The sequence below is a fragment of the Puma concolor genome, chromosome B3 (genome assembly GCF_028749965.1).
Source record: "Puma concolor isolate L17-30 chromosome B3, mPumCon1.1.hap2, whole genome shotgun sequence".
Classification (NCBI taxonomy): domain Eukaryota; kingdom Metazoa; phylum Chordata; class Mammalia; order Carnivora; family Felidae; genus Puma; species Puma concolor.
Window position 1 is genome coordinate 107,503,370 of NC_141672.1, and position 23,447 is coordinate 107,526,816.

Sequence of the window (23,447 nt, forward strand, 5' to 3'; positions counted from 1 at the left end):
ATGCTGACTTCTAATTACCCTCTAGGTTTGGCATTTGAATATTGCAAAGCGCACACCTATGGGTTAGCGTCTGTTGACTAGGTTAGTTCTGTTTGTCTTTGTGGAACTCCGCAATACATGACCTACATCATATGTCTCTTGAAACACACCCCAGCTGTTGAAAGTATCCTAGATTTTCCTTTATCTTTGGTTACTCTACATGTTTAATCAGCTTGCTGTTATTACCCAAACTGCTTTATTTTCCTTTTGCAGACCTTCATAAGTCCTCATTATGGAATAAATTTGGTGTCAACATATATAATTGTGGTACTCATGGGCATTTGGGCATTCTTTGTTGCTGGCGGCAGCTGCCGAAGCCTGAAACTGTGCCTACTCTGCCAAGACAAGGACTTCCTCCTTTTCAATCAGCGTTCCAGATAACCTCTGACAACCAGCACCTGCCAAACAGTAAGCTGCATCTTTAGAGGAAGCACAACTGTGCCTTTTTCTAAAAGTTCCTTTTCCTGGTGGGATTTAGAAAAAACAAAACCCTCTAGATAAATAAAATATGACTTCATGCAGCATCTCTGGAAGGATACAGCAGTGGATGTACACATCCTGGCTATACATTAGAATCGAATCCCTTGGGGAAGTGTAAAGAATATTGACATCTGGGCTTCACCCTCCACATATAATTGGTCTGGGCATTTGGTCATTTTTAAAAGCTTTTCCCAGATGACTCTGATGTGTAGCCAGGTTGATAATCATCAGTGTCCACATAGGAACTTTCTGAGAACACCATAAATGAATAAAAGTCTGATGTTTAGCCGTCTCTCAACTCAGCTTGTGCTGAGCAGGTAAATCTCTGACTGTCAGATCCTGCTTAGCCTTTGTCTTTTTAAGTTAGGAAGTCACAAAACGCTAAAGGGCTCTCACCCCTGTGAACTTTTCATGTTCTTTATTATACCCTAAATTTATGAGAACATGGTAGGTTGTGCTTCTAAATGCAATAGTAAATCGCACTGACTTACTATGATAATTTAGCCAAAGTAAGCTAGTGATTAACAAGCTGCATTTTTTCCTGTAGTTTTACATTCTGGATTCTGCTTTTTGAGGCATTACTTTGTTCGTGAGCGTAGATTCAGTTTCTTTACCTAAAAATCAATTATTTTCTGATTTCTGGGAAGGTATTATAAACCAAGAATTTTTGTGCAACTTCCGTAAATCTTTCCTGGGTTTAAGGCTTTTCGTGCGCTGTGCCCCGAGGCAGTGTTTACCAGCTGAGTGCTAGCAACCAGCTGGGCTAGTTGGGGTGAAGTCCATTGTTCTATCTCTGAGCAGTTCTGCAGGTTGCTGAGTGATGTACCCTGGGACACGCTTCACTAGAGCTGGTGAAAGTTCAAAAGCATGAGGAAAATAAGCCAGTAGAATGATGTTGACACTTTAAATTTGCTCCTGTGATACTAGCCAGTACTTCCTCCTCCTCACCAAGTGATGTAGTGCAGAATTAGAAATATGTCTTAAACTGCCACATCGATGCTTTTACAGAATCCGTATAATCTTTAGAGCTAGCAAATGTCTCTGGGTTTTAGTAGCAGATACAACACTCCCTTTATAGGAATACCCAAGGTGTTCAGCTTCTGAGCAGCCCTTTTGATTTCCTTTATAAAGAGGAAATGCCAGTGAATTGTGCCTTTACTAACTAGAAATTGCTCCCAGTTAATGGCTTTTAGAGAGTGGATGGTGTGAAATGAAAATTCCCTACACATTAAAGTGATAAGCTCAATGGATCCCATATGTGCAGTAGAACACCCAAAAGAAATGGGAGCAGCAGTGAGAGAGAGCTCACCAGGGCCATGACAGATGGAAGAATTGAACGGTACTGTGATGGGAAAGAATAATGAACATGTCTAAAGTGGAAATGTGGCCAGTGTTTTGGGCTAGCCACACATCATTCCAGGGGCCAGACCTTTCACATGAACTAGATCTTTATCGGTGAAATCTTCCCCCATGTTTAAATTATGAGAATTTCTCAATCTAGGGCTTCAAGAGAAATAGGATTTCTAGCAAGGCTGTAAACAGTCCCATAACAATTACAGTTATTACCCTAAAGTTCACTTCACAACACTAATACCGACGCTTCCACTGGAGTTTGCAGTTTTCCCCCTTTATACAAAGTTTTCCTTAGATGAAAAGAGCCACAGGAAGAGTCAAAGGCATAGAGACTGAGCAGTGAAATTTACTGTGCAGAGTTATGGGAAACAGGATACCCACTGAACTGCCCTTTATTCCTATAGGAATGTGGTGTTCTTTGATGAACAGAATAAGAAAAATACATAGTTGGTTATTAGTATTGACTTACACATCTCTTAAATGGATAGTCTGATAAAATATTTGATCTGTAAAGTATTGAAAAATCCGAGAATATTAGTCGTACACCTTCCTGCCCTCTGAGGATATCTTCTGTGCTTTAATAGTTTAATATTAAGTAAAGAAGCTGGGATATGGTACAATCTTATTTATAAAAATTTCTCAGGCCAGAGGAAAATTTTCTTTGATGCTAAGACTTGTCTGAGGAAATTATTTTTGACTCCCTATGAATAAAGGAACTTTGTAATCCTGATTTCTCTTAAAATGTGAGCATTGCCATAGTCAGCTTAGGCACTGTTGTCATAAATAGCCCTGATTTGCCTGATGCCAAGGACACCCAGAAGGAGAGGAGAGGATAGTATTCCTCTGTTGCTGTGTATATATCGAGGTGCCTTTTTTTTTTTAACATTTGTTATCTATGGTGAGCCTTCTGAGCCCTGATAGTATTTGTAGAGGAGGTGGTATTGATATTTTGTTGATATTGATATTGATATTGATGTTTTCCTCTGCACAAAGCTTTCTCAGTTTGGAAGGAAATGTGGGTTATAGAGTTAAAGTTGACCTTGGAATATGAATATTGTTGCAGTGCTTGAATATTTTGCCATGTGATTAATAGAGATTGGTTTTGTTGCTCTCTAATAAATTTGTATTTATTTTGTATTCATTTAAGTCAGTAGTTGTAACTGCAGAAGTTTTGTTACCTCAATCCTGGCCCACCTGGCTGGTCATATAGTAAGTAGCAGTTTCTTTTAGAGCATCTAATGAAAACATGGCTGAAAGGAAGAAATGATGATTAATGGCAGATTGTCTAGAAAATGGTTTTTGTTCTCAATGTTAATTTTTTATTTTAAATCACACTTCGGTGTTTGCTGAGAGTGGTAGATTCACGTCAAAAATATTAGGTGTTCTTATCCATAGAGTTGGTGCAGTATAAGCAGTTGTTGACAGAAGTTTCCTCTTTCCTGCTACTCCTCCCCCTTCCCAGTCACCTCATACTAGCGCCAAGACAGGGATTAGCTGTCATTATGGGCCTGAGGGCTCCAGGGAGGCCAGGGTGGCGGCCTGTCTTGGGGCAGCGGCAGCCTGATCCCCAGGAAGAGCTCCTTGAAGGTGCTAGCTTTCGTTAGCTAACTGTTTCTTAGGCCCTGCTATTCCTAACTCTGGGTGGACCAAGTAGGTATCACAACAAACCAATTTTAAAGTGCTTTGCTTAGAGCATTTTGTGTATGATTGCAATGTTTACAGTTCTCATTTAATACAAGGCTTTACTTCTATTAAATTCTAGTGTTTAGAGAGGTGGGGTACTGTATGTATCATTTTATGTAAGTATGCAATATGTATCATTTTATGTAAGTTACGCCGTTATGTCATGTATCCTTGTAATGTCAGGCCTTGCGTTCAGTACACAATGCAATAGACTCTTTGCAGACCTGTATTTTTCAGTGAACAATAAAAATATTGTTTGGCACTATTCATTTCCCATGTTTCCTCTTTTTGGAGTAGTGTATCCTTCAGTATGTGTTGTTACAGTTTTTGTCTCTTATAAAACTTGGCTGTATATTCTGTTGTTTATGACTGGTCAGCTCTGAGACTTTTTAAAGAGAAATCTTTGTTACCTTAAAATTCCTAAGGCCTATTTCATTTCTGTGTGTTCAGAAACAGTTTGGTGCAGAGAAGTTCTTTGAGGTGTTCTAAACCAAGTGGAAGATTATTCTTGAAGATCCTAGAATCACCTTGAAAAATCTCCTCTAAGTAATTTTTTTAAAAAAGTTTATTTTGAGAGAGAGAGAGAGAGGGAGAGCATGAGCAGGGGAGGGACAGAGAGAGAAGGAGAGAGAGAGAATCCCAAGTAGGCTCTGCACTGTCAGCGTGGAACCCGATGTGGGGCTTGAACTCACCAAACTGTGAGATCATGACCTGAGCCTAAGTTGGACACTCAACCGACTAAGCCACCCAGGCATCCATCTTTCTAAGTAATTGTAAAACAATGAATTTATAAAACAGCATGTAATAGTAGCTAAAGATGGGAATTGGTTGACAAAGAGAGTATAGTTTACTTTCTACCCAGTGACCCTGAGCAGCCTATAGAGTCCTTATGTTTTTTTCTCTCCTTGATGTGGAGGCAGGGCAGCTGAGGGGTTGAGCTTGGCTTTCACCATCAGACAGGCTGTGAAGAGAATTGTTATGGCCTGAAACGCAAACCATGTGATACCTGTTCACTCTGGTTTGAAATGAGGCTGCTCAGGTTTATGTTGACTGTGTTACTCTGTGAAATAACCTCAGAGACCAAGAGCCTTTTGGTTGTAACTTGTAAGCCAGTGGAAGAGATGTACATTCTGTAGGTAACAGCCCAGATTTGTGTACAATTTTTTGGCCCCTTCCCACTGAAACTGTGGCTCTAATTTAATTGTTTGATATTTAGTTGGAACAAGGATTTCTCTGTGACCAGCCTCAACACATGAGAAACCTCCAATGGAAAGAAGTACATATTTTATCTTCATCTCATTGAAAATGTTGAATAGAAGGAGCTACTTAACTGGCTTTTGGATTTAGTCTTAGTAAAAGAATTGGGGACTTGACACATTCTAAGGCGACTGTAATTATGAGCCCTGAGCAGGTCCTGGCTTTAAGACTCAATAATACAAGGTACGTGTTGCATGAGTGTGGATCACTATAAACCTTTCTTCGATTTTGTAGTAAACCATTCTTTTTTCAGTGCTTGAGCAAAATCAGAGATGGAGTTTGTAGTGTTTAATCAGGGCCTAGCATGCACAGAACACTGTATTAGATACTTTAAAAAGATGGAAAAGAACAAGATGGTGGAGATCTGTGTTCTCTGGGAACTTATAATTGCACCGCACAGATTAAAACACATAAATATTACTTTAAGGCAACTAAAAATGTACTACCAATTATGAAATAATACAGAATAGCTTGAGTGCATGATACTTGCAATTTTAGTGGTAGATGAAAGGCACCTGGGTAATGGATGTAGATCCAGAGGAGAAGGTGTGACTGAGGACTGAACCCTGGGAAACTCCCAACTGAGAGGTTGGAAAGGGGAAGTGGAATTGTGCCCTGAAGGAGGGAGGAAAACCGGGAGGTGGCCAGAGAGGGGAAAGTATGTCACATACTGTTGGATAATGAGTAAGATGAGAAGTGAGAATTGATCATTGCATATGAAGAGATGGAATTTCATTGTATGGATGAACACCTAAATGGAGTGGGTTATAAATATTGGGGGATAAGGACGTAGACACAGCATATTGGGTACAGACAACCATTATAATTGTAGTAGGGGAATGGGATGATAGCCTGAGGAGTATGAGGGGGCAACAGAGGGTGTCTTTCTTCCCCCCCCACCCCCATAATTTATCATTATAACAACATGTTTGTATGAAGATGGGAATTTAGTGGAAAGGGAAAATCGATTGATGCAGGAGATGGGGAGGATAGTTGCCAAAGCAAAGTACCTGAGGGAAGAGTAGAGTGAAATTTTTAGTATTAAATGCTTATATTGGGTAAGTCAGAATGCTTAAAATAGATGACTTCAAGCTTTTTCTTAAGAAACTAGAAAAAGAGCAAACTAAAGTTTACAAAATAAGCAGAAGAAAGGAAATAATGAAAAGAATAGCAAAAATCACATAGCAGAAAAACAATGGAGGATTTCAATAAAACAAAAATCTAGCTCTTTGAGAAAATCACTACAATTGATAAAGCTCTGGCCAGATTGGTGAGGGAAAAAAAGAGGGTAAAAATTATGACTATCACTGCAGATCCTACGTTTATTGAATAAAAATAGAATATTATAAACAACTTAATGCCAATAAATTAAAAACTTAGGTGAAATGGACAAATAGCTCTAACAACTCACCCAAGAAGAAATTGAAAATCTGAATAACTCTTTAGACTATGATAATTATTTATTAAACCTGCACACCATATATTGAGTAACAGGAACTGAAATAGGCTTTTAGTGTAAATTTTAATCTGAGCAGAAGCTGGATTGTATTAAATGTTTGTTGCAGATCTAAGTACCAGAGGCTTCAGATTCCTCTAGTGTCCTGTTTTGGTCTCCCCTCTTGACTTTGGGCTTCTCTATATGCTCCTTGTCAAAGAAAGTCTAAGTCTTACAGCTCTTTCAGCTATAATCCACTGTTATTTTGTTGGAAACCTATTGGTGTGACAGTAAAAGACATAAGAGAAAGAAGGTGTCCTATAATCTTAAGAATAAATTTCAATTTTGTAGTGGGCCTGCATCCTTAAACTAAGCGTCTCTTAACTTTTTACCCCCCTGGGTAAGACAGGAAAGCCAAAGAGGGCTAGAGTGGGAAGAATGCCTTCCCCCCAGGTAGGATAAGGCTCTTATAAGGTCTTTTTCTGTGGAGAGTAAGTCTTTGTTATGGATAACACTGGGCATAATTTACAATATTTGATCTTACCCTTTCCCTGCCTGAGCCATAGGGGGTGGTCCATGAGATTGTGGTCATGTTCCTAGAGGTAAAACCTAGAAAAATGTGAGCCTCTTAAGACTGTGTGCTAGTCTTAGGGATTTCTCACTGTTAGGCTACTACACACTCAGACTGCAGCAGTTTGTTAAAATTAGCCTGTAAGTGTCCCTATCTATTTATGACTCTGGTGGCTTCTGCCCTAGGCAAGCAAATCTCAGTTGTGACTCTGCAGATTCCCCTGTCTTTCAAGATTTCAGGGTGGTGGCGTGTCCTGAGACTCAGTTCTCTAAGAAGTGCAAAGCATTATTGATTGTTAATTGGTTTAGTGTTTTCTTGTAAGGATGGGAGCGACAGCTTCCAAACTTTTTACTTATTGGAGCTAACCAGAATTCCCCTGTCTCTATTAAAGAAATTGAATTTGTAGTTTTCATGAGGCCAATTCCTAGAAGGCTTCATTGGAGAATTCTACCACACAGAAAGAAAAAAGGAGAAGGAAACAATACTGATTCTACACAAACTGTTCTACAAAATAGAAGGATGGCACACTGTCCAGTTCATTCTATGAGCATTACCAATGATAACAAGACCAGACAAAGATATTATAAAGGAAAACAAAAATAAAAGCTACAGATCAGTATCTATCATGTATAAACATGTAAAAATCTTCAACAGTCTTTTGGCAAATTGAATCCAGTAATATAAAAAAGATAAAATGCATGTGACCAAATGGAGTTTATCCCAATAATAAAAAATTAGTTTAACATATAAATACCATTCAGTTCACCATGTTAACAGACTAAAACAAACAAACATGATCATATCAACAGATCCAAAAAAGCTTTTGACAAAATCTAAATTCCATTTTTTTAAATTAAACAACTCTCAGCAAACTAGGAATAGAAAGGGATTTCTCTGACCTGAAAAGAAGACATCTATGTAAAACCTGTGTCTAAGGCCATGCCTAATGATAAAGTACTGAATGCTGTCTCCACTAAGATTGAAAACAAGGCAAGAATGTCCACATTCACCACTTTGATTCAACATTGTACTGGAGGTACAAAAAGACAAAAGGAAATAAGTCATCGATCAAACAGGAAGAAATGAAATTTTCTTTTTTCAGATAATATGAATTATTAGTGTAGAAAATCCTAAGGAAGCTACAGAAAGGTGATTACAACTAATTAGTGAACTTAGTAGGGTCATAGGATATAAGACCAACATAGAAAAATCAATCATGTTTCTCTATACAAGCAGCAAACAATTGGAAATTGAAATTGGTTGGCTCTCTGGAACTAGTTTGCTTCTCAGACTGTAGTGAAGGGCCATTTTAAAAAAACCTTCTAATTCATTGCAGATCAATACTTTTGTAAAATACAACAAAAATGAATTATTATAAAAATGTAATAAAACATTCAAATTACAAACCCAAAATTGTTGTTGTTAGAGTCAACAGATATAAACTTACATTCAGTAAATAAACCAAAGCAAACACAGAGGAAAAAAAGAAGTACAAAAATGTATACGTTTTATTGACCATGTGCTTATAGGCAGTTAATATGGAACCAATATTATACTCAAAACTTTCTGTTCTATAATAACTGAACAAAATGTCATAATGAAAAGGATATTCTCCATGTTGAATGCCTATTTAACACACATGAAGCTTTTTTATGTGATAAATAATCTTGTATCCTGTTTCTTAATTTACCTGGTCTATTCAAAGAATAAAGCATATTTATAGTATTTCTGTGTTTATCATACTAGTTACCAAAATATACCATAAATCTACAGTAATGGATATGGATAGAAGATTCAGGAGCAGGCCAATGTGTATATGAAAATCTAGTATATAATAAAATCAGCATTTTAAATTAACAGGGGAAGAATCAGCTATTCAATAATTGGGCTATTTAATAATTTGATTATATTCGGGGGGAAAATGTACAGCCAGGTCTTTCACTTTTACTGTAAAACAAAATCTAAACATTAAAAATTCAAATGCAAGAAGTAAAACTAGAAAAGAACTAGAAAAAAAATTAGACTACAGTTGATCCTTGAAAAATGTGGGGGGGGTAGTGGTGTTGACTCCCCCGCCCCCTGCATGCAGTTGAAAAATCTGTGCATGACTTTTGACTCCCTAAAAACTCAACTAGCACTAGCCTTACTGTTGACTGGAAGCCTTACTGATGACATAAATAGCCAATTATCACATTGTATGTGTTATATGTATTACATACTGTTTTCTTAAAGTAAGCTACAGAAAAGAAAATGTTATTCAAAAATTATAAGAGAATGGGAATGCAAGCTGGTGCAGCCACTCTGGAAAACTGTATGGAGGTTCCTCAAAAAACTAAAAACAGAACTACCCTACAACCCAGCAATTGCACTACCAGGCATTTATCCACGGGATACAGGTGTGCTGTTTTGAAGGGACACATGCACCCCCGTGTTTATAACAATACTATAGACAATAGCCAAAGTATGGAAAGAGCCCAAATGTCCATCGATGGGTGAATGGATAAAGACGATTTGGTGTATATATATATACAATGGAGTATTACTCGACAATCAAAACGAATGAAATCTTGCCATTTGCAACTGCATGGATGGAACTGGAGGGTATTAGGCTAAGTGAAATTAGAGAAAGGCAAAAATCATATGCCTTCACTCATATGAGGACTTTAAGAGACAAAATAGATGAACATAAGGAAAGGGAAACAAAAATAATATAAAAACAGGGAGGGGGACAAAACAGAAGAGACTCATAAATATGGAGAACAAACTGGAGGGGTGGTGGGAGGGAGGATGGGCTAAATGGGTAAGGGGAATTAAGGAATCTATTTCTGAAATCATTGTTGCACTATATGCTAACTAATTTGGATGTAAATTTTAAAAAATAAAAAAAATTGAAAAAAATTATAAGAGAAAATACATTTATAGTACTGTACCGTAAGTTTACATTGTAAGTTTACATCATCTGTTTACAAGATGAATTGTCAGTACCTACATCAATATTGCCTTAAATGATACAAAACACTGTAAATGTTATATGTATTACTAACACTAGACATCAAAAATGAAAAGATAATGTGAAAAAGAAACTCATTTATTTACAGGTATAAGAACTCATGCATTGAGAAGCAGCAATATGATTGCTTTATGGTAACCATATTTTTATGTAATCAATAAGATTGCTTCATGGTAGCCTAGCCTACACTCTGATGAATTAATTGTTATAAGATTATTATGGCTTACAGTATTACAGTCATATTCATAATACAGTATTGGAAATATTGTTGCTAAAAAAAAAAAACGCTTGTGATGATAGGCTGATATGCAGTTTCTCTAATTATAAGAAGCATACTGTAATTCCTGAAAGCAAAATTATAAAACAGAAAACTAACACATTATTAACTTCTATGTTAAATATCACTCACCTTATGCCTATGTGAGGATAGGCTCTCCACTCCCATACAGGCTTCACATGCAGTGTTCTACATGATGAACACTTAGGCAATGATGGTAATGGTGACACAAAATGTCTCACACAATTATTGTACAGTTGTTAGATTTTCATATGAAGACACTCACATATATACATAACACGTAAGTTTGTTGGCTGTACAGCATGATTGATTATTTTTTTTTTATTTATTTTTATTTATTTTTTTATTAAATTTTTGTTTCAACGTTTATTTATTTTTGGGACAGAGAGAGACAGAGCATGAACGGGAGAGGGGCAGAGAGAGAGGGAGACACAGAATCGGAAACAGGCTCCAGGCTCCGAGCCATCAGCCCAGAGCCTGACGTGGGGCTCGAACTCACGGACTGCGAGATCGTGACCTGGCTGAAGTCGGACGCTTAACCGACTGCGCCACCCAGGCACCCCAGCATGATTGATTATTAAGTGGAAGTGAATCACCATAAAGGTCTTCATCCTCGTCATCTTCACATTGAGTAGGCTGAGGAGGTGGAGAAAGGAAGGATCGGTCTTGCTATCTCAGGGCTGGCAGAGGTGGAAGAGGTCAAAGGGGAGGCAGGAGAGGCAGGCACACTCAGTGTAACTTTATAGAAATGCATCGCAATTTCTGACTTTTTGTATTTTCATTTCTCTAAAAATGTTTCTATCCAGTATCAATTGTTTTTCCACCGTTTGTTTTAGTTTCAGTGCCTGTATCGTAGAAGGGTCCATGTTGTAGAAGTCACAAGCAGTCTTGAATAATCAGAACCCTTCTGCCAGATTGTCTAACATCCACTTGTTTTCTGGCTTCTGTGACTCCTTCTTTGTCTCCTTCCTCATCATCTGGCACTAGTTCCAAAGCATTCATTTCCATCAAGTTGTCTTCTGTTCATTTTTCTGGTGTGGTGTCTATTAGCTCTTGAATTTCTCTAAGATCCTTGAAACTCTCACCCTCCACCTTTTTTTTGCCATATATAATCTCTAGGACTGGCCCTGTTGTAAATCCTTTGAAGTCATGTTTAACATCTGAGCACAGCTTTCTCCAGCAGGAATTTATTGTTCCTGGCTTGATGCTTTCATGGCTTTTTCTATAACAATGATTGAATCTTCGATGATGTGACCCTTCCAGACTTTCATAATGTTTTCCCTTTCAGGGTTCTTTTCCATAGTGTTGACAATCCTTTCCATAGAGTATTATGTATAATGAACCCTAAAGGTCTTAATGACCCCCTGATCTAGAGACTGAATTAGAGATAATTGTGTTTGTGGGTAAGTAAACCACTTTGATGCCTTCTGTGTTGAGCTCATGGAGTTCTGGGTGAGTAGGGACATTGTCCAGTATCATAAGAACTTTAAAAGGCAGTCACTTACTAGAGATCCTGTCTGGCTCAGTAGGAACAGCATGCAGTTCTTGATCTTGGGGTGGTGAGTTCAAGCCCCACATTGGGTGTAGAGATTACAAAAAAAAATAAACATTTAAAAAAAAAAAGCCTGGCTGTCACTTACTGGCAGGGTGCTCCCTAACTTCAGGAACATTGATGGAACCAATCCAGAAAAAGAGTTCTGTTGTCCTTGTGTCGTATAACCAAAAGATTGGCACCTGGTCTTTTTTTCCCTTAAAGGCTCTGAGCTGAGTAGCATTACAGATAAGGACAACCCTGACTGCATCTGCACAGAACAGTAGAGGTAGCCTATTCCTTCCTGCCTTAAATCCCGTTGCTTAATTCTTTATTAAGAAATGCCCTTTGTGGCTTTTTCTTCCCCCCTAGAATAGGGCACTTTTGTCTGTATTAAAAACCTGTTCAGGCAGATAATTCTTTTTTCAACAGTGATTTTCTTAACAGTGACTAGGAGCTCATCTGTTGCCTCTTGGTTGGCAGAAGCTGTTTCTCTTGTTATCTTGACACTTTTTAAGCCAAACCTCTTTCTAAAAGTATCAAACCACTCTGCTGGCATTAAATTTTCCAGCTTTCGATCCTTCACCTTCCTTTTGCTCTGAGTTGTCACATAATCACTTTTCTTTTTCTCAAATCATGATTAGAGTATATAGGAATGCCTTTCTTATAGCAAGCCTGCACTCACATTAAGGGTGCATTTTCAGTACAAGATAAAGGTGTTTTGCAAAAAAGTGCAAGATTTTTTGCACCTGCTGGCATAGCTGCAGTGACAGCTTTGTGAATTTTGGTTTTGTTGTTGTTGTTGTTTCCCACAATGGTCCTTACACTGGATTAATTTGCCTTGAAAAAGCAGGCAACCGCAGCTGCAGACCTCAAAGTATGGTGCAATTCCACTTTTTCTTGTAATGTCGTGACTTCTGTTTCTTGGCAATGTTTCCAGCATTACTTAGTGGTATTTCAGAAGGGTCCTGTAGTGGTATTCCAGGTTTATAGTATTGCACTAAACATAATGAAAACTATGTGAGACCTGAGAGAGATCACTTTTTACTGTGATACGCAAAAATACTGGAGAGGTAAATTGGTCATGCAGAGACGATTAGCGTCACACAGCGTTTTAAGCAGATGCTTGCGAAGCTTGAGTCCACCTCAATAGCAACAGGAGGTGGCTGTGAACTATTACAGTAGTACGTTATGTATTGCAGTTAATTTTATGCAGTTAAGATTTAATGCTGCATTTTTGTGTGTTTACATTTCTCCTGACTAATGGCGCCATGTAGGTAAACTTTAACTTTTTATGATAGATTTGTGTATTTTTCATGGAAATAAATGATAAAGTAGACCATTATCTACATCTTTTGTATGCATGACATACCTAACATTTTCTTAATTTTTTTTATATTTCTAGGCTATGCAGTTGTCTAAGTTTTTTTTAATTGTTGCAAGTCTCCAAAATTTTTTCAATAAATTTATGGAAAAAAATCTGCCTGTAAGTGGACCAGCACAGTTCAAACTTGTGCTGTTCACGGGTCAACTGTGGTTTCATAATCTTAAGGTAGATAGAGTATTTCTCAGCACTTTACTATAAATCACAAAGGGGGAAAAATGGATGGATTTAACTGCATAAATTTAAAACAGCAAAAGATACCCTAAAGAAGAAGACTGGGAGAAATATCTTTGGCATATATTACAAAGAATTGCCACCTATAATATATAAGAAGCTTCTATAAATAAAAAGATGACTGATTTAGTGAAGTGATCAAAGGAGGTCAACAGATAATTCACAGTATGTAAATGTAATAGCCAACAAACATAAAATAAAATGCTAAACTATTAATAATAAAAAAATAACACAATTTTTAGATTTATCAGATTGTGAAAGGTGCAAAAGATTGATAATATCAAGGGTGGTTGAACATATGGTGGAAACAGCATGTTGTGAGATAGCAAATGAGTACAACCTTTTGGGTGGTAATTTAGCAAAATTTATTGTATCTATAAAATGTTGAGATATGCATATTTTGAGCCAGCAGTTCCTTTTCTGGGAATTTATCCTATTAAAATATATCCAAGTGCAAAAGGATCTTGCATTAGTATTGGAAGGTAAGGAATTTGCAATGTCTGTCAGTACAGCTTTGCCTCAAGGAGCAGAATACTTTATAGCCATTAAAAAGAATGAGGATGTTCTTTGTTTTATTAGGAAACAAAAGCAAGGTATAGACCATTCTTCCATTCAGCACATATTTCTTTTTTTTTTTTTTTTTTTTTAATTTTTTTTTTCAACGTTTATTTATTTTTGGGACAGAGAGAGACAGAGCATGAAGGGGGGAGGGGCAGAGAGAGAGGGAGTCACAGAATCGGAAGCAGGCTCCAGGCTCTGAGCCATCAGCCCAGAGCCTGATGCGGGGCTCGAACTCACGGACCGCGAGATCGTGACCTGGCTGAAGTCGGACGCTTAACCGACTGCGCCACCCAGGCGCCCCTCAGCACATATTTCTTAGGCTAGGCATTGTGCTAGATACTGAGAATACAAGAGTGAAAGTAGACAGGTATGATCCTAGCCCTTGTAAAGCATGCAATATGTATCCTATTAGTCCATTTTATTAAAAATTTAAAATAAATATTAAAATGTGCACACACTTACATAAAAGCCAGAAAGATAAAACTAAATTACTAGCAATTTTTATTTTAGGAGTTAGGATTATGGGGGACTTTTGGTTTTATACATATATGATTTGTATTTTTTAATTAGCATATATTGTTTTTGTAATCAGACAAAATGATAAGCCCTTTCGTGATTTTTGTTGTTCTTATTAGAAAGTGGATATCATTCGAGGCCTTTCACAATCTGATCCCAACCACTTTTTCCCTATCTTTGTTTCTCAGATGTTCTCAAACACATCCCTGAGAGCTCTTATTATCCACTGTGGACTTTCACACCTCTACCTTTTTGCTTTTGTTTTCATTTTCAACCAGAAAGCATCCTATTCCTCCTTCAAGGTCCTGCTCAAATTTTACCCTTTGTGAAGTCCTTCCTGATTAGACTCAAAACAAATGGCTTTCTCCACTGTTATCCTTCAGCATGTATTTTCTTAAATCAAGGAATAATTTACATATGATAAAATGCACAGATTTAGAGTATACAATTGGATGAGTTTTGACAAACGGATACACCTATTTGGTGAACATCACATCTATCAAGATATAGAACATTGCCTTTCCCCAGGTGGTTTCCTCATGCTCCTTTCTAGTCTATTCACCCCAGAGGTAATTGCCAGTTACAACTTCTATCGCCATAGATTAGTTTCACTTGTTTTGAACTTCATATAAATGGAATAACACTAAATGTACTCTTTTGTGTCTGACTTCTTTCATCCAACATAATTTTCTGAAACTGATCCATGTTTTTGTGTATATCAGTAATTTACAACTTTTTGCTAAATACCATTCCATCTTTTGGATATACAATTTGTTTATCCATTCTTCTGTTGATAGGTACATAGTATTCTTTTCATATTACTCTTCTTTATATTATGTTTAGTGTTTTCTGCTTGCTTCCCCAGAAGAGACTGTGATACCAATTATCACTGAATATAGGAACTCTATCTAAATCATGTTTGAATCTCCATCACTTAATCTATGCGTAGCAGACAGTAGTTATTCATTAAATTTTTGCTTTTGAATAAGGAGGTGTGAGAAAGGAAGGCAGTTGGAAATTACTTTGAATGATAGAGGAGAGATCAAGGAAAATGCTGTTCTGACAAAATGTGTGAGGTTTTCCACACCAAGCAATTCTACAGTTCTCAGTGGATACTGTGTACATGTTCTATAATTTAACTCATTTCTAACTAACTCCCCAGACCCACAGGTTAAAGGCTCAATCCCACAAGACTGCCCCCACTTCAAACACCAGTTTGTCTGACACCAGTTTGTCCCAGATTGTCACTTGTACTTCTGACCAGGTATAAGTTGTAAGTTTCCATGGCTCTCTTCTCAGGTCTGATGATTTGCTGGAACAGCTCACAAAATTCAGGGAAACATTTACTTATATTGACTGCCTAATTATAAAGGATATTACAAAGAATACAGATGAACAGCCAGATAGAGAGGTACATAGGTCAAGGTATGGGGAAGGGGCACAGAGCTTCCGTGTCCTCACTGGGTGTACCACCTTCCCAGCACCTCCAGGTGTTGGAAGCTCTCTGCACCCCATGGTTTAGAGTTTCTGTGGAGGTCCCATTATATAGGTATGATTGATTAAGTCATTGGCTATTGGTGATTGAACTCAATTCCCAGTACTCCCCTGGAGGTCAGAGGATAGGGCTGAAAGTTCCAACCTTCTAATCACATGGCTGGTTCCTCCGGCAACCAGTATCCCATCCTCCAAGCATCACCTCTTTAGCATAAATTTAGGTATGGCTTAAAGGGACTTATTATGAATAACATTTGGGATCTCTGTACCAGGAACTGGGAACAAAGACCAAACACGTATTTATTATTATATTACAGTATCACAGGAGATTAATCCAGATTTCACCCAGTGGCTAAGAGAAGGTGATAAGCTCCAAAGCATGCTTGTCCAACTCCATGAAAGATTGTACGTTATTTAGGAAAACTTTTTTCTTAATTTTTTAAAATGTTTATTTTTGAGAGAGTGACAGAGCGTAAGCAGGGGAGGGCAGAGAAAGAGAGGGAGACAGAGAAGCCAAAGCAGGCTCAAGGCTCTGCACTGTCAGCACAGAGCCGGACACGGGGCTCAAAACCACGAACCATGAGATCACGACCTGAGCCAAAGTTGGACACTTAACCAACTGAGCCACCCAGGCGTCCCAGGAAAACTTTTCAAATGGTTATGTGTTGGGTGGCTGGGAAGGAAGGAAACTAAGGTGCATGAGATCTCTTGTTGCATGTCTAGGTATCTTGGGAAACTAGTTTCAGCAGACGAATGAACTGGTTATATTACCTGACTCACCAGGAGAGTCTTTGCTTCTTGTAGAGAAGGTAGTAGACCCTGTCATCACTGACACAAAGTTCCTATAGAGGTCTGCATCTGTCCTTGAACCTGTAGCCCTGTGTTTGTTGTCTTCATTGCAGGTAATTAAAAGTTAATATTTGATACTAGTGAAGTCAAGCAGAAACAATGACTTTGACTTCCAGTATCAAGAGGTCATAGCTGATCATGTGAATAGAGAGCACACTTCTTCCTGGGCTCCCACCCACAGGGTGGGTCCCAGGGAAGGTGCCAGTCCTGGGCAGGCTTCTTCTAGATGGACCAGGAGGATAAGCTCTCAATGGAAACTCCAGGACAGGGCAGGGTGTCATTTGGCTGTGTGTGGGCGCACATTTAAAGTGTAAAATTTGACCAGTTTTGACCTATGCGGAGAAACCATCACCGCAAACAGGATAATGAACGTATCCATCACCTCACCAGTTTCTGGTACCCCTTTGTAATCCCTTCCTCCCCCACCTTCCACCCCCACCTCATCCCTAGGCGACAACTGATCTGCTATCACTATAGTTTATTTTGCACTTTTTAGAATTTTATACAAATGGAATTAAAGTGTGTGTGTGTATGTGTGTGTGTGCATGTGCACACGTGTGTATTTATTCCTTCTCTCCAGTTCAGCCGTCAGATAGAGAAAGTTCAATGAATGTATCCTTGGGACACATTTGGTTTGCAGAAGTAAGAGGTGAGGGTTACATCCCAGGAGCTGTGCTGACTCCTTTTTCTACTTGCAGTTGGCAACCTTTGGACCGACTTTTCCTGAACAGAGGCCAGGGGTTAATATGACCAAGCAGAGTGGAGGCAGGAGGTGGTTGTTGACTTCCCAGAAATTGTTGGCACAAATGCCTTTATTGCCTTTAGCCTTTGGGGCTTTATGAGGTTGTGGCATGATTGAGATAAGCATAGTACGTTCTATTATAAGAAGGTGTTTTCATGTCACTGGAGCTGCGAAGGGCAGACCATACTGTCACTGCAGATCCTAGAGCCGCAGGAGCTGTGTCAACTTAGCCCAGAGCAAGAGCCCTGGTTTGGTTTCCTACTTACAAGGGCAGTGTTTCCTCTTTCCCTGGGTTGTGAGATAATGGAGTGAAGGTAGGTTCAGTCTAGGATATACAGGTGGGAGACTTACTGAAGCCTCCCTGGTTGACTTGCAGTCATAACAATATGCTGACCTGGTTGCAATGATTTGTTTATGGTGAATAATTCTATTACAAGGCACTGTGGCCCTTATCCCTACCCATTCAATATAAAATGAAAAGGCACAGGTAGAGCATGGGGCCCCTCCTCTCCAGCACTGTCTGGGCCTTATGCCTTCTCTCCCACCCTCTCGTAGTGGAGTCTGAGCCAGATGACCATAGAGGATCATGCACTCCTGCCAGGCTGTGTACAATGTAGACATAGATGGCAATGCCAGAATGTGCGGTGGGCACCTCTGCTTCCCAGCAGGCCTCTCCAGAGGTCTCCTTTCCTCTTGTCTCAAGACTTCTCCCCACACCTGAATGGAAGGCAACTTATAGCCCCTTCCAATATGAGGGGCCAGGCCCAGCTGACAGTTCAAGGAACTCGGGTTTCAGGCATTTGCTCTCTTCAGGCTGGCCAGGACTGGAAGAGTGGACACAAAGCAGCAATGTTGGGACTCTGAGATCAGGAAGAGGATGTTGTCGGGGAGGTGGGGGGGGCGGGGGTGGGAAGAGGGGAGTTAGCACCTGGAACTTGGCCAGGGAAGTGCAGCAAGGTCCCCTAACAGGTTAACCAGGCATCCTTGTGCCTTTAGCTCAAACTCCTGCAAAGTCACCAGAATGCCCTAGTTGGAGTCACTACTGAGCACCTGGACCCCAGGGCCTGGCCAGGGGACATTGCCAGGGTGAGGAGGGCTGGGAGCCCCCATGGAGCTACAAGAAGAGGTGTGAGGGAAAGAAGATCTATGCCTAAGGTCTGCTGCTCTGTTCACCTTGTCCTGATTTTCTGTCTGCCCTCTTTTCTTCTGTCGTCCATATCCACCCACCTGGATTCCCCCATTTTCTTTCTCTCATCCCCCATCCCTTGTCCCTCAAAACTTTGTTCTTAGGTTGATTTTGCATGAAAGTTCTCTAGGTCTAACTCTCACAAAGGGTATGTCCCAGGAGGTGAGCGGTCCATATCTGCACAGTGGTTGTGCTGGCCTCTGGCCATATGTGGCTACTGAGCACTTAGGATGTGTCTAATGAAACTGAGAAAAAACTTGATGTATTTTCCTTTTTTTTTTTTTTTAATGTGTATTTTTGAGAGAGAGAAAGAAAGAGAACAAGTGGAGGAGGGAGAGAGGGGAACAGAGGATCTGAAGCTGGCTCTGTGCTGACAGCAGAGAGCCTGATACAGGACCTGAACTCTCAAACCATGAGATGACCTTAGCCAAAGACACTTAACCAGCTGAGCCACCGAGGTGCCCCTGATTTATTTTACTTTAATCACTGTAAATTTAAAAGCTGATAATTGATTCAGTTATTTGGAAAACTTTTAAGTGTGTTTGGAGCAACTCCTGGCATGTGAATCTGCTTTTTAACTGTAATTTTGTCAAATCTAAATACAGATCAAATATTTTCAATGAAAGTTCAGCATCTGAATCAAGATGTGGTGTAAATGTAAAAATACACTCTAGGTTTCAAAGACTTACTACAGGAAAAAAGAATGAAAATAACCTCATATCAAAATATTGATTACAAAGTGTAGTGTTTTGGACCCACTTTTTTCCTTTTGGGAGGTGTGGCTACTGTGAATGTTCATGTGTCTTGCATTATGTTGTCTTGTATTCTGTTGGGCTTTGTGCTCCAGAATGTCCATATAGCTGGATTTACAAGAGGAGGTAATGGCCAACCTGAAGAAGGACTTGAGTGTCACCTGGCATCCCATGGCTCTTGCCACCTCACATCCCTGATCATCAACCCTGATGAATCTTGAGTTCAGGGAATGGGGAGAGAGGCTATGGAGAGACGAGGGAGATGATTTCTGTTGCTCGCCCCAGCCTCCCCTCCCCTGTCGCCCCAGCCCCAATGGGAATGAGAGTCACAGGCACTCTGTGTATGCCTCGCTTCACCTGTCCTCACCCCAGAAGGATGCTAAAGGGGGCAAACTGAAGAATCCCTGTGTTCTGACCAAGAGACCGTCAGAACCTGGAGGGGTTTATAGTGTTTCTATTCGAAAGCTGGGTCCACTGTTTTTTTATCACCTACTGGAGCAAAATTATCCTTGGACAGTTCATCTATTTCCATCGTTGGACAACTAAAGTGAAGACTGGAAGCTTTTCTAAATAACTCAAACAATTTTGTAACCGGTACAAGACTGCCTCTTTTAGCAAACCAGAATATGAAATCTGGAATTAGATAAAAATTATATGGAAGGCGATAGCATGTTTTGAAAAAAAAAACCAAAATAGGTAGCAGGCAAGCTAAAGCGGCTACCAACCTACTAAGTGCAATAGCTACTAAGACCCATTCTCTATATTCATGTCACTTTGGTTAGGAATGCCTCCCTCTTTCCATCCATCTGTTCAAATGTGACGTATTCTTTAAGGCACAGCTCAGATACCCGCTTCTCTCTGAGCGTTTCCCTGATTATTCTAAACTTCCCAGCTGTACTCCCTAAGCAGCTGTGTGATCCTAGGACTTTACTGCACATACCATAGGCCTCCTTCCTTAGTAAAATGATTAAATGCATCGGTGTATTTTCCTTTGGAGCCGGGTTCTAAGACCTGGATGCAGGTGACATCATTATGATCAGTTACGTGTCACCATAGACCAGGAACTACAAAGTGCTTTGCCAACAGTAATGCTTAGCCTCACCTCCAAAAAATCAGCCTGATGTGAAAAACATTTTATTTATAATTTCTCGTATTTATAGTATAGGTCTTCATTACAATCATTCTTACAATAAATACAGAAGTGCTAAACGTCATCATCACAGTGGCCCATGATCCATCCATGGCACAGGAATGGAGGGGTGCTGCAGACCCCACTGCTCCCCAGCGGTGCTCAGGAGGACTTCAGAGAGTTTAGCAAAGGGGAGAAGAATCTAAGGTCTGAACTTGAAATAGGGTTAATAGTCAATGCAGCAAAATCCTAGAATGTCTATTAAAGAAACAAGTATAAGTTACTGTTTTTACCAGATGGCACTAAAGAAACAGAATACAGAAACTCAGGTTATCCGTTGGTGAAGCAAAGAAGCCAGGGCCTTCCGTGTGTCCCTTTCCCAGTCTGTGCCTGGTTTTTGTGATCTCTGCCTGCTGTGCACCCAGCACAGCACCGGGGCCCTCCACCAGGTGCATGGGAGACAGAAGAGCGTCACACACCACAGTCTGGGTTCCTGTAGTGGCCACTGGTGTCAGTGGAAGGAGGGAGAATCTGAAGAAAGGCTTCCCAATTCCAAAGCTGCTGGGTCCTCAGAGGTCCCATAATGATTCACATGGAAGTTGACAGTGTTGATTCTTGGAGCCTTCTGCCTGCCTCCCTAGTGTTGCTTTATCTCAGCCACAGGGCAGGAAAAATGCCAGTTTTCATGGCTCAGTAGATCTCCCTTTCGTTGAGCAGCTGTCATGCCAGGTATGATGATCTCTTTGTTCTCTTACAAAATTTGTTCATAAAAGGTATAGAGAGACATTCCCATGGCTCTGGAGTGGTTTATGTTGGTTTCTGATAGACAACTTTGGGCCAAGGCCAAGAAAGCATCCCCTAAGTCACATTGCTCTGTCATGAGGGCTGTCCCTACTGTCATTTGATCAGCATCAGGCATGCTAATGGCAAGGTTGGGATGCTGCTCCAGGCTCCAAAGCTGTCAGAGTTCTCATCCACACACATCTGAGTGTCCATTAGGTCTTTCATAACTTTGTTTAGCAAACTAGCTACAAAGCCACGGGGCTTGCCATCGCTACAAAAAGTCATGACAGTAGAAAAGGGAAAAGACTTCTCAGAGTCAGAGAGAGGAGTAGAAGGAAAAAGATGTTATAAAGAAATCTGTGCTTTGATAGGACATTCCATGCTGTCAAAATGAGACCAGGAATCAGAAAGCTGTCTGTGAACTGCAAGGTGCTGGCCATGAGAGGTTGGTGCTGGAAGCTCCTTCTCAGTCATGGAACTAACTGATCTCCATGGGGCTCTTAACATCTAGGAAAGAGTTAAGTCTTTTCAGAAACTGCGACTTGAGTGGAAGACCATGAAGAATCTTTGTAACATTCCATTATTATTGGTCCCTAAATACCGTGGTGCCCCCACCCTGCACAGATAACTTCCCGCTTTCATAGCTCGAAAACAGATTTTAACCAAGCCCTCCCCCCGATTTTAACTCAATATCCCCCAAGTCAGAGAAGTAAGAAGTCCCCATTCCATCCAGCTAGGCACTAGAGATACCACAGAAGTGGCAGAAATGAAATTTGGGCAAACGAGATGAAGCTCTTCAATCGTTTTGCATCTGCCTGTTTCCTGTAGAGTCAAAAGCAGTTTGGGTCATCTCAGAACTCATGTCTAGGAGAGAGAAAGCAACAACACATTTTCAAGGAATAGCCTAATCATGTATAAAGTGTGTGGAGTACAAAGCATAACTGCCCCACTGACAGGAGTCTGGGCTTGACCTTAATATTCTGTCCTTCTCACACTTAACGGCTTGACAGACAACTTCTGACTCCAAAGTGAGGTTCCTCCAGACCTTAGCTGTCTTCTCATTCTCTCCCTCTCAGGTCCCTTCGCTACATTTGAACCAAAGTACAGGACTTTGGAAATGCCTCTACTGTGTTTCAAAGAATCTCTCTTGTTTTCTTTTGTCTCTGATACCTTGACCCTTCCTGAATCATTCTTCCTTCCAATTGTAAGGTCAGACCAAAGCTTTTGTCATAGCAGGAGGAAATCAGAGGAGAACAACAACCCCTTCCCTGAGGAAAGAAACTGAGTCTCAAAAGCAAATCCTAAGCAGAGAGTGCACATCCAGGTCTGAAAGCTTCGACAAGAAGCAGGATTTCCAGGATCCTTGAAATCACACTCAGGTGAATCCCTGGGTCAGAATGTTTTACAGTCACTAACAGCCCCCAGTGAGTGACCTGGCTTGTGCCCCCAGAATCCAGACAACTTAATGGTCCACACAGCTGAAGCAGACTCAGAGTTTCTGCCTCCTTGGTGAGTTATTCCCATCCATGCATCGCACTGGCCGGTGGCCGTGGCATCAGGATGGCAGGGCACCCACCAAGAAGCTCCCCCATGGGTCTGGAGTGTTTGTGGGTTGAGCGTCAGAGAACCTCAGGTATTTCAAGTGTCTAGGGAGCCACATTGTGTAGAGTCCAAACCAGAGTCCTTCCTTGGACGTGCCTGGGAGTTCTGGGGCCTCAGGCATGAGCTTCGGTCTCCTTCTTGATGGCCGGTTTGTAAATGACTCCTTTGTTGTCACCTTTTTTACTACTGGAACAGGAAGAACACACGTTTAGTCTCAGTTAAAGAGAAGAAACAGGCAGAGAGTAGCCTGACTCAGCTATGAAATAAGATGAATTTTAGGGGTCAGATTCCTTTCTTAGGGACCTTTCCCCAGTTCTGTCACTCTTGGGAGGAATGCCCCCAAATAAAGCATCAACCAAAAAGGAACCTCATCTGAAGAGCTTGTTTAAACGTAGACTTTTTTTGAGCCCAACCATCAGAGACTGATTCAGTCTGGAGTGGGGCCCAGGAATCTGCAACTGTTCTCTTTTAACAGCTGACAATACTAGACCTGCATTTTGAAGAAGGTCTCATGACTACCCTGACTTCAAACCTTTGATTGTGTGTAACAAAGCTCCT

General features: G+C 40.2%; 2 protein-coding genes across 12 annotated transcripts in view; one reads left to right on the plus strand and one right to left on the minus strand.

Moving 5' to 3' along the window:
* Window positions 1-23,447, plus strand: part of APH1B (aph-1B gamma-secretase subunit) — a 140,373-nt gene that overhangs the window by 38,531 nt on the left and 78,395 nt on the right. For 5 of the 7 annotated variants that reach the window (XM_086710882.1, XM_086710879.1, XM_086710878.1 and 2 more), the window contains exon 6: window positions 253-447. In XM_086710882.1, the coding sequence (XP_086567008.1) occupies window positions 253-420 (168 nt within the window). In that variant the 3' untranslated portion in view covers window positions 421-447. Of the gene's footprint in view, window positions 1-252; window positions 3,821-23,447 lie in introns of those variants that run through there. The other 2 variants (XM_086710883.1, XM_086710877.1) reach the window with 1 other exon arrangement.
* The window catches only part of CA12 (carbonic anhydrase 12), a 51,550-nt gene continuing 48,596 nt past the window's right edge, over window positions 20,494-23,447 (minus strand). For 3 of the 5 annotated variants that reach the window (XM_086710874.1, XM_086710872.1, XM_086710870.1), the window contains one exon: window positions 20,494-23,075. In XM_086710874.1, the coding sequence (XP_086567000.1) occupies window positions 23,003-23,075 (73 nt within the window). In that variant the 3' untranslated portion in view covers window positions 20,494-23,002. The remainder of the gene's footprint in view (window positions 23,076-23,447) is intronic. The other 2 variants (XM_086710873.1, XM_086710871.1) reach the window with 1 other exon arrangement.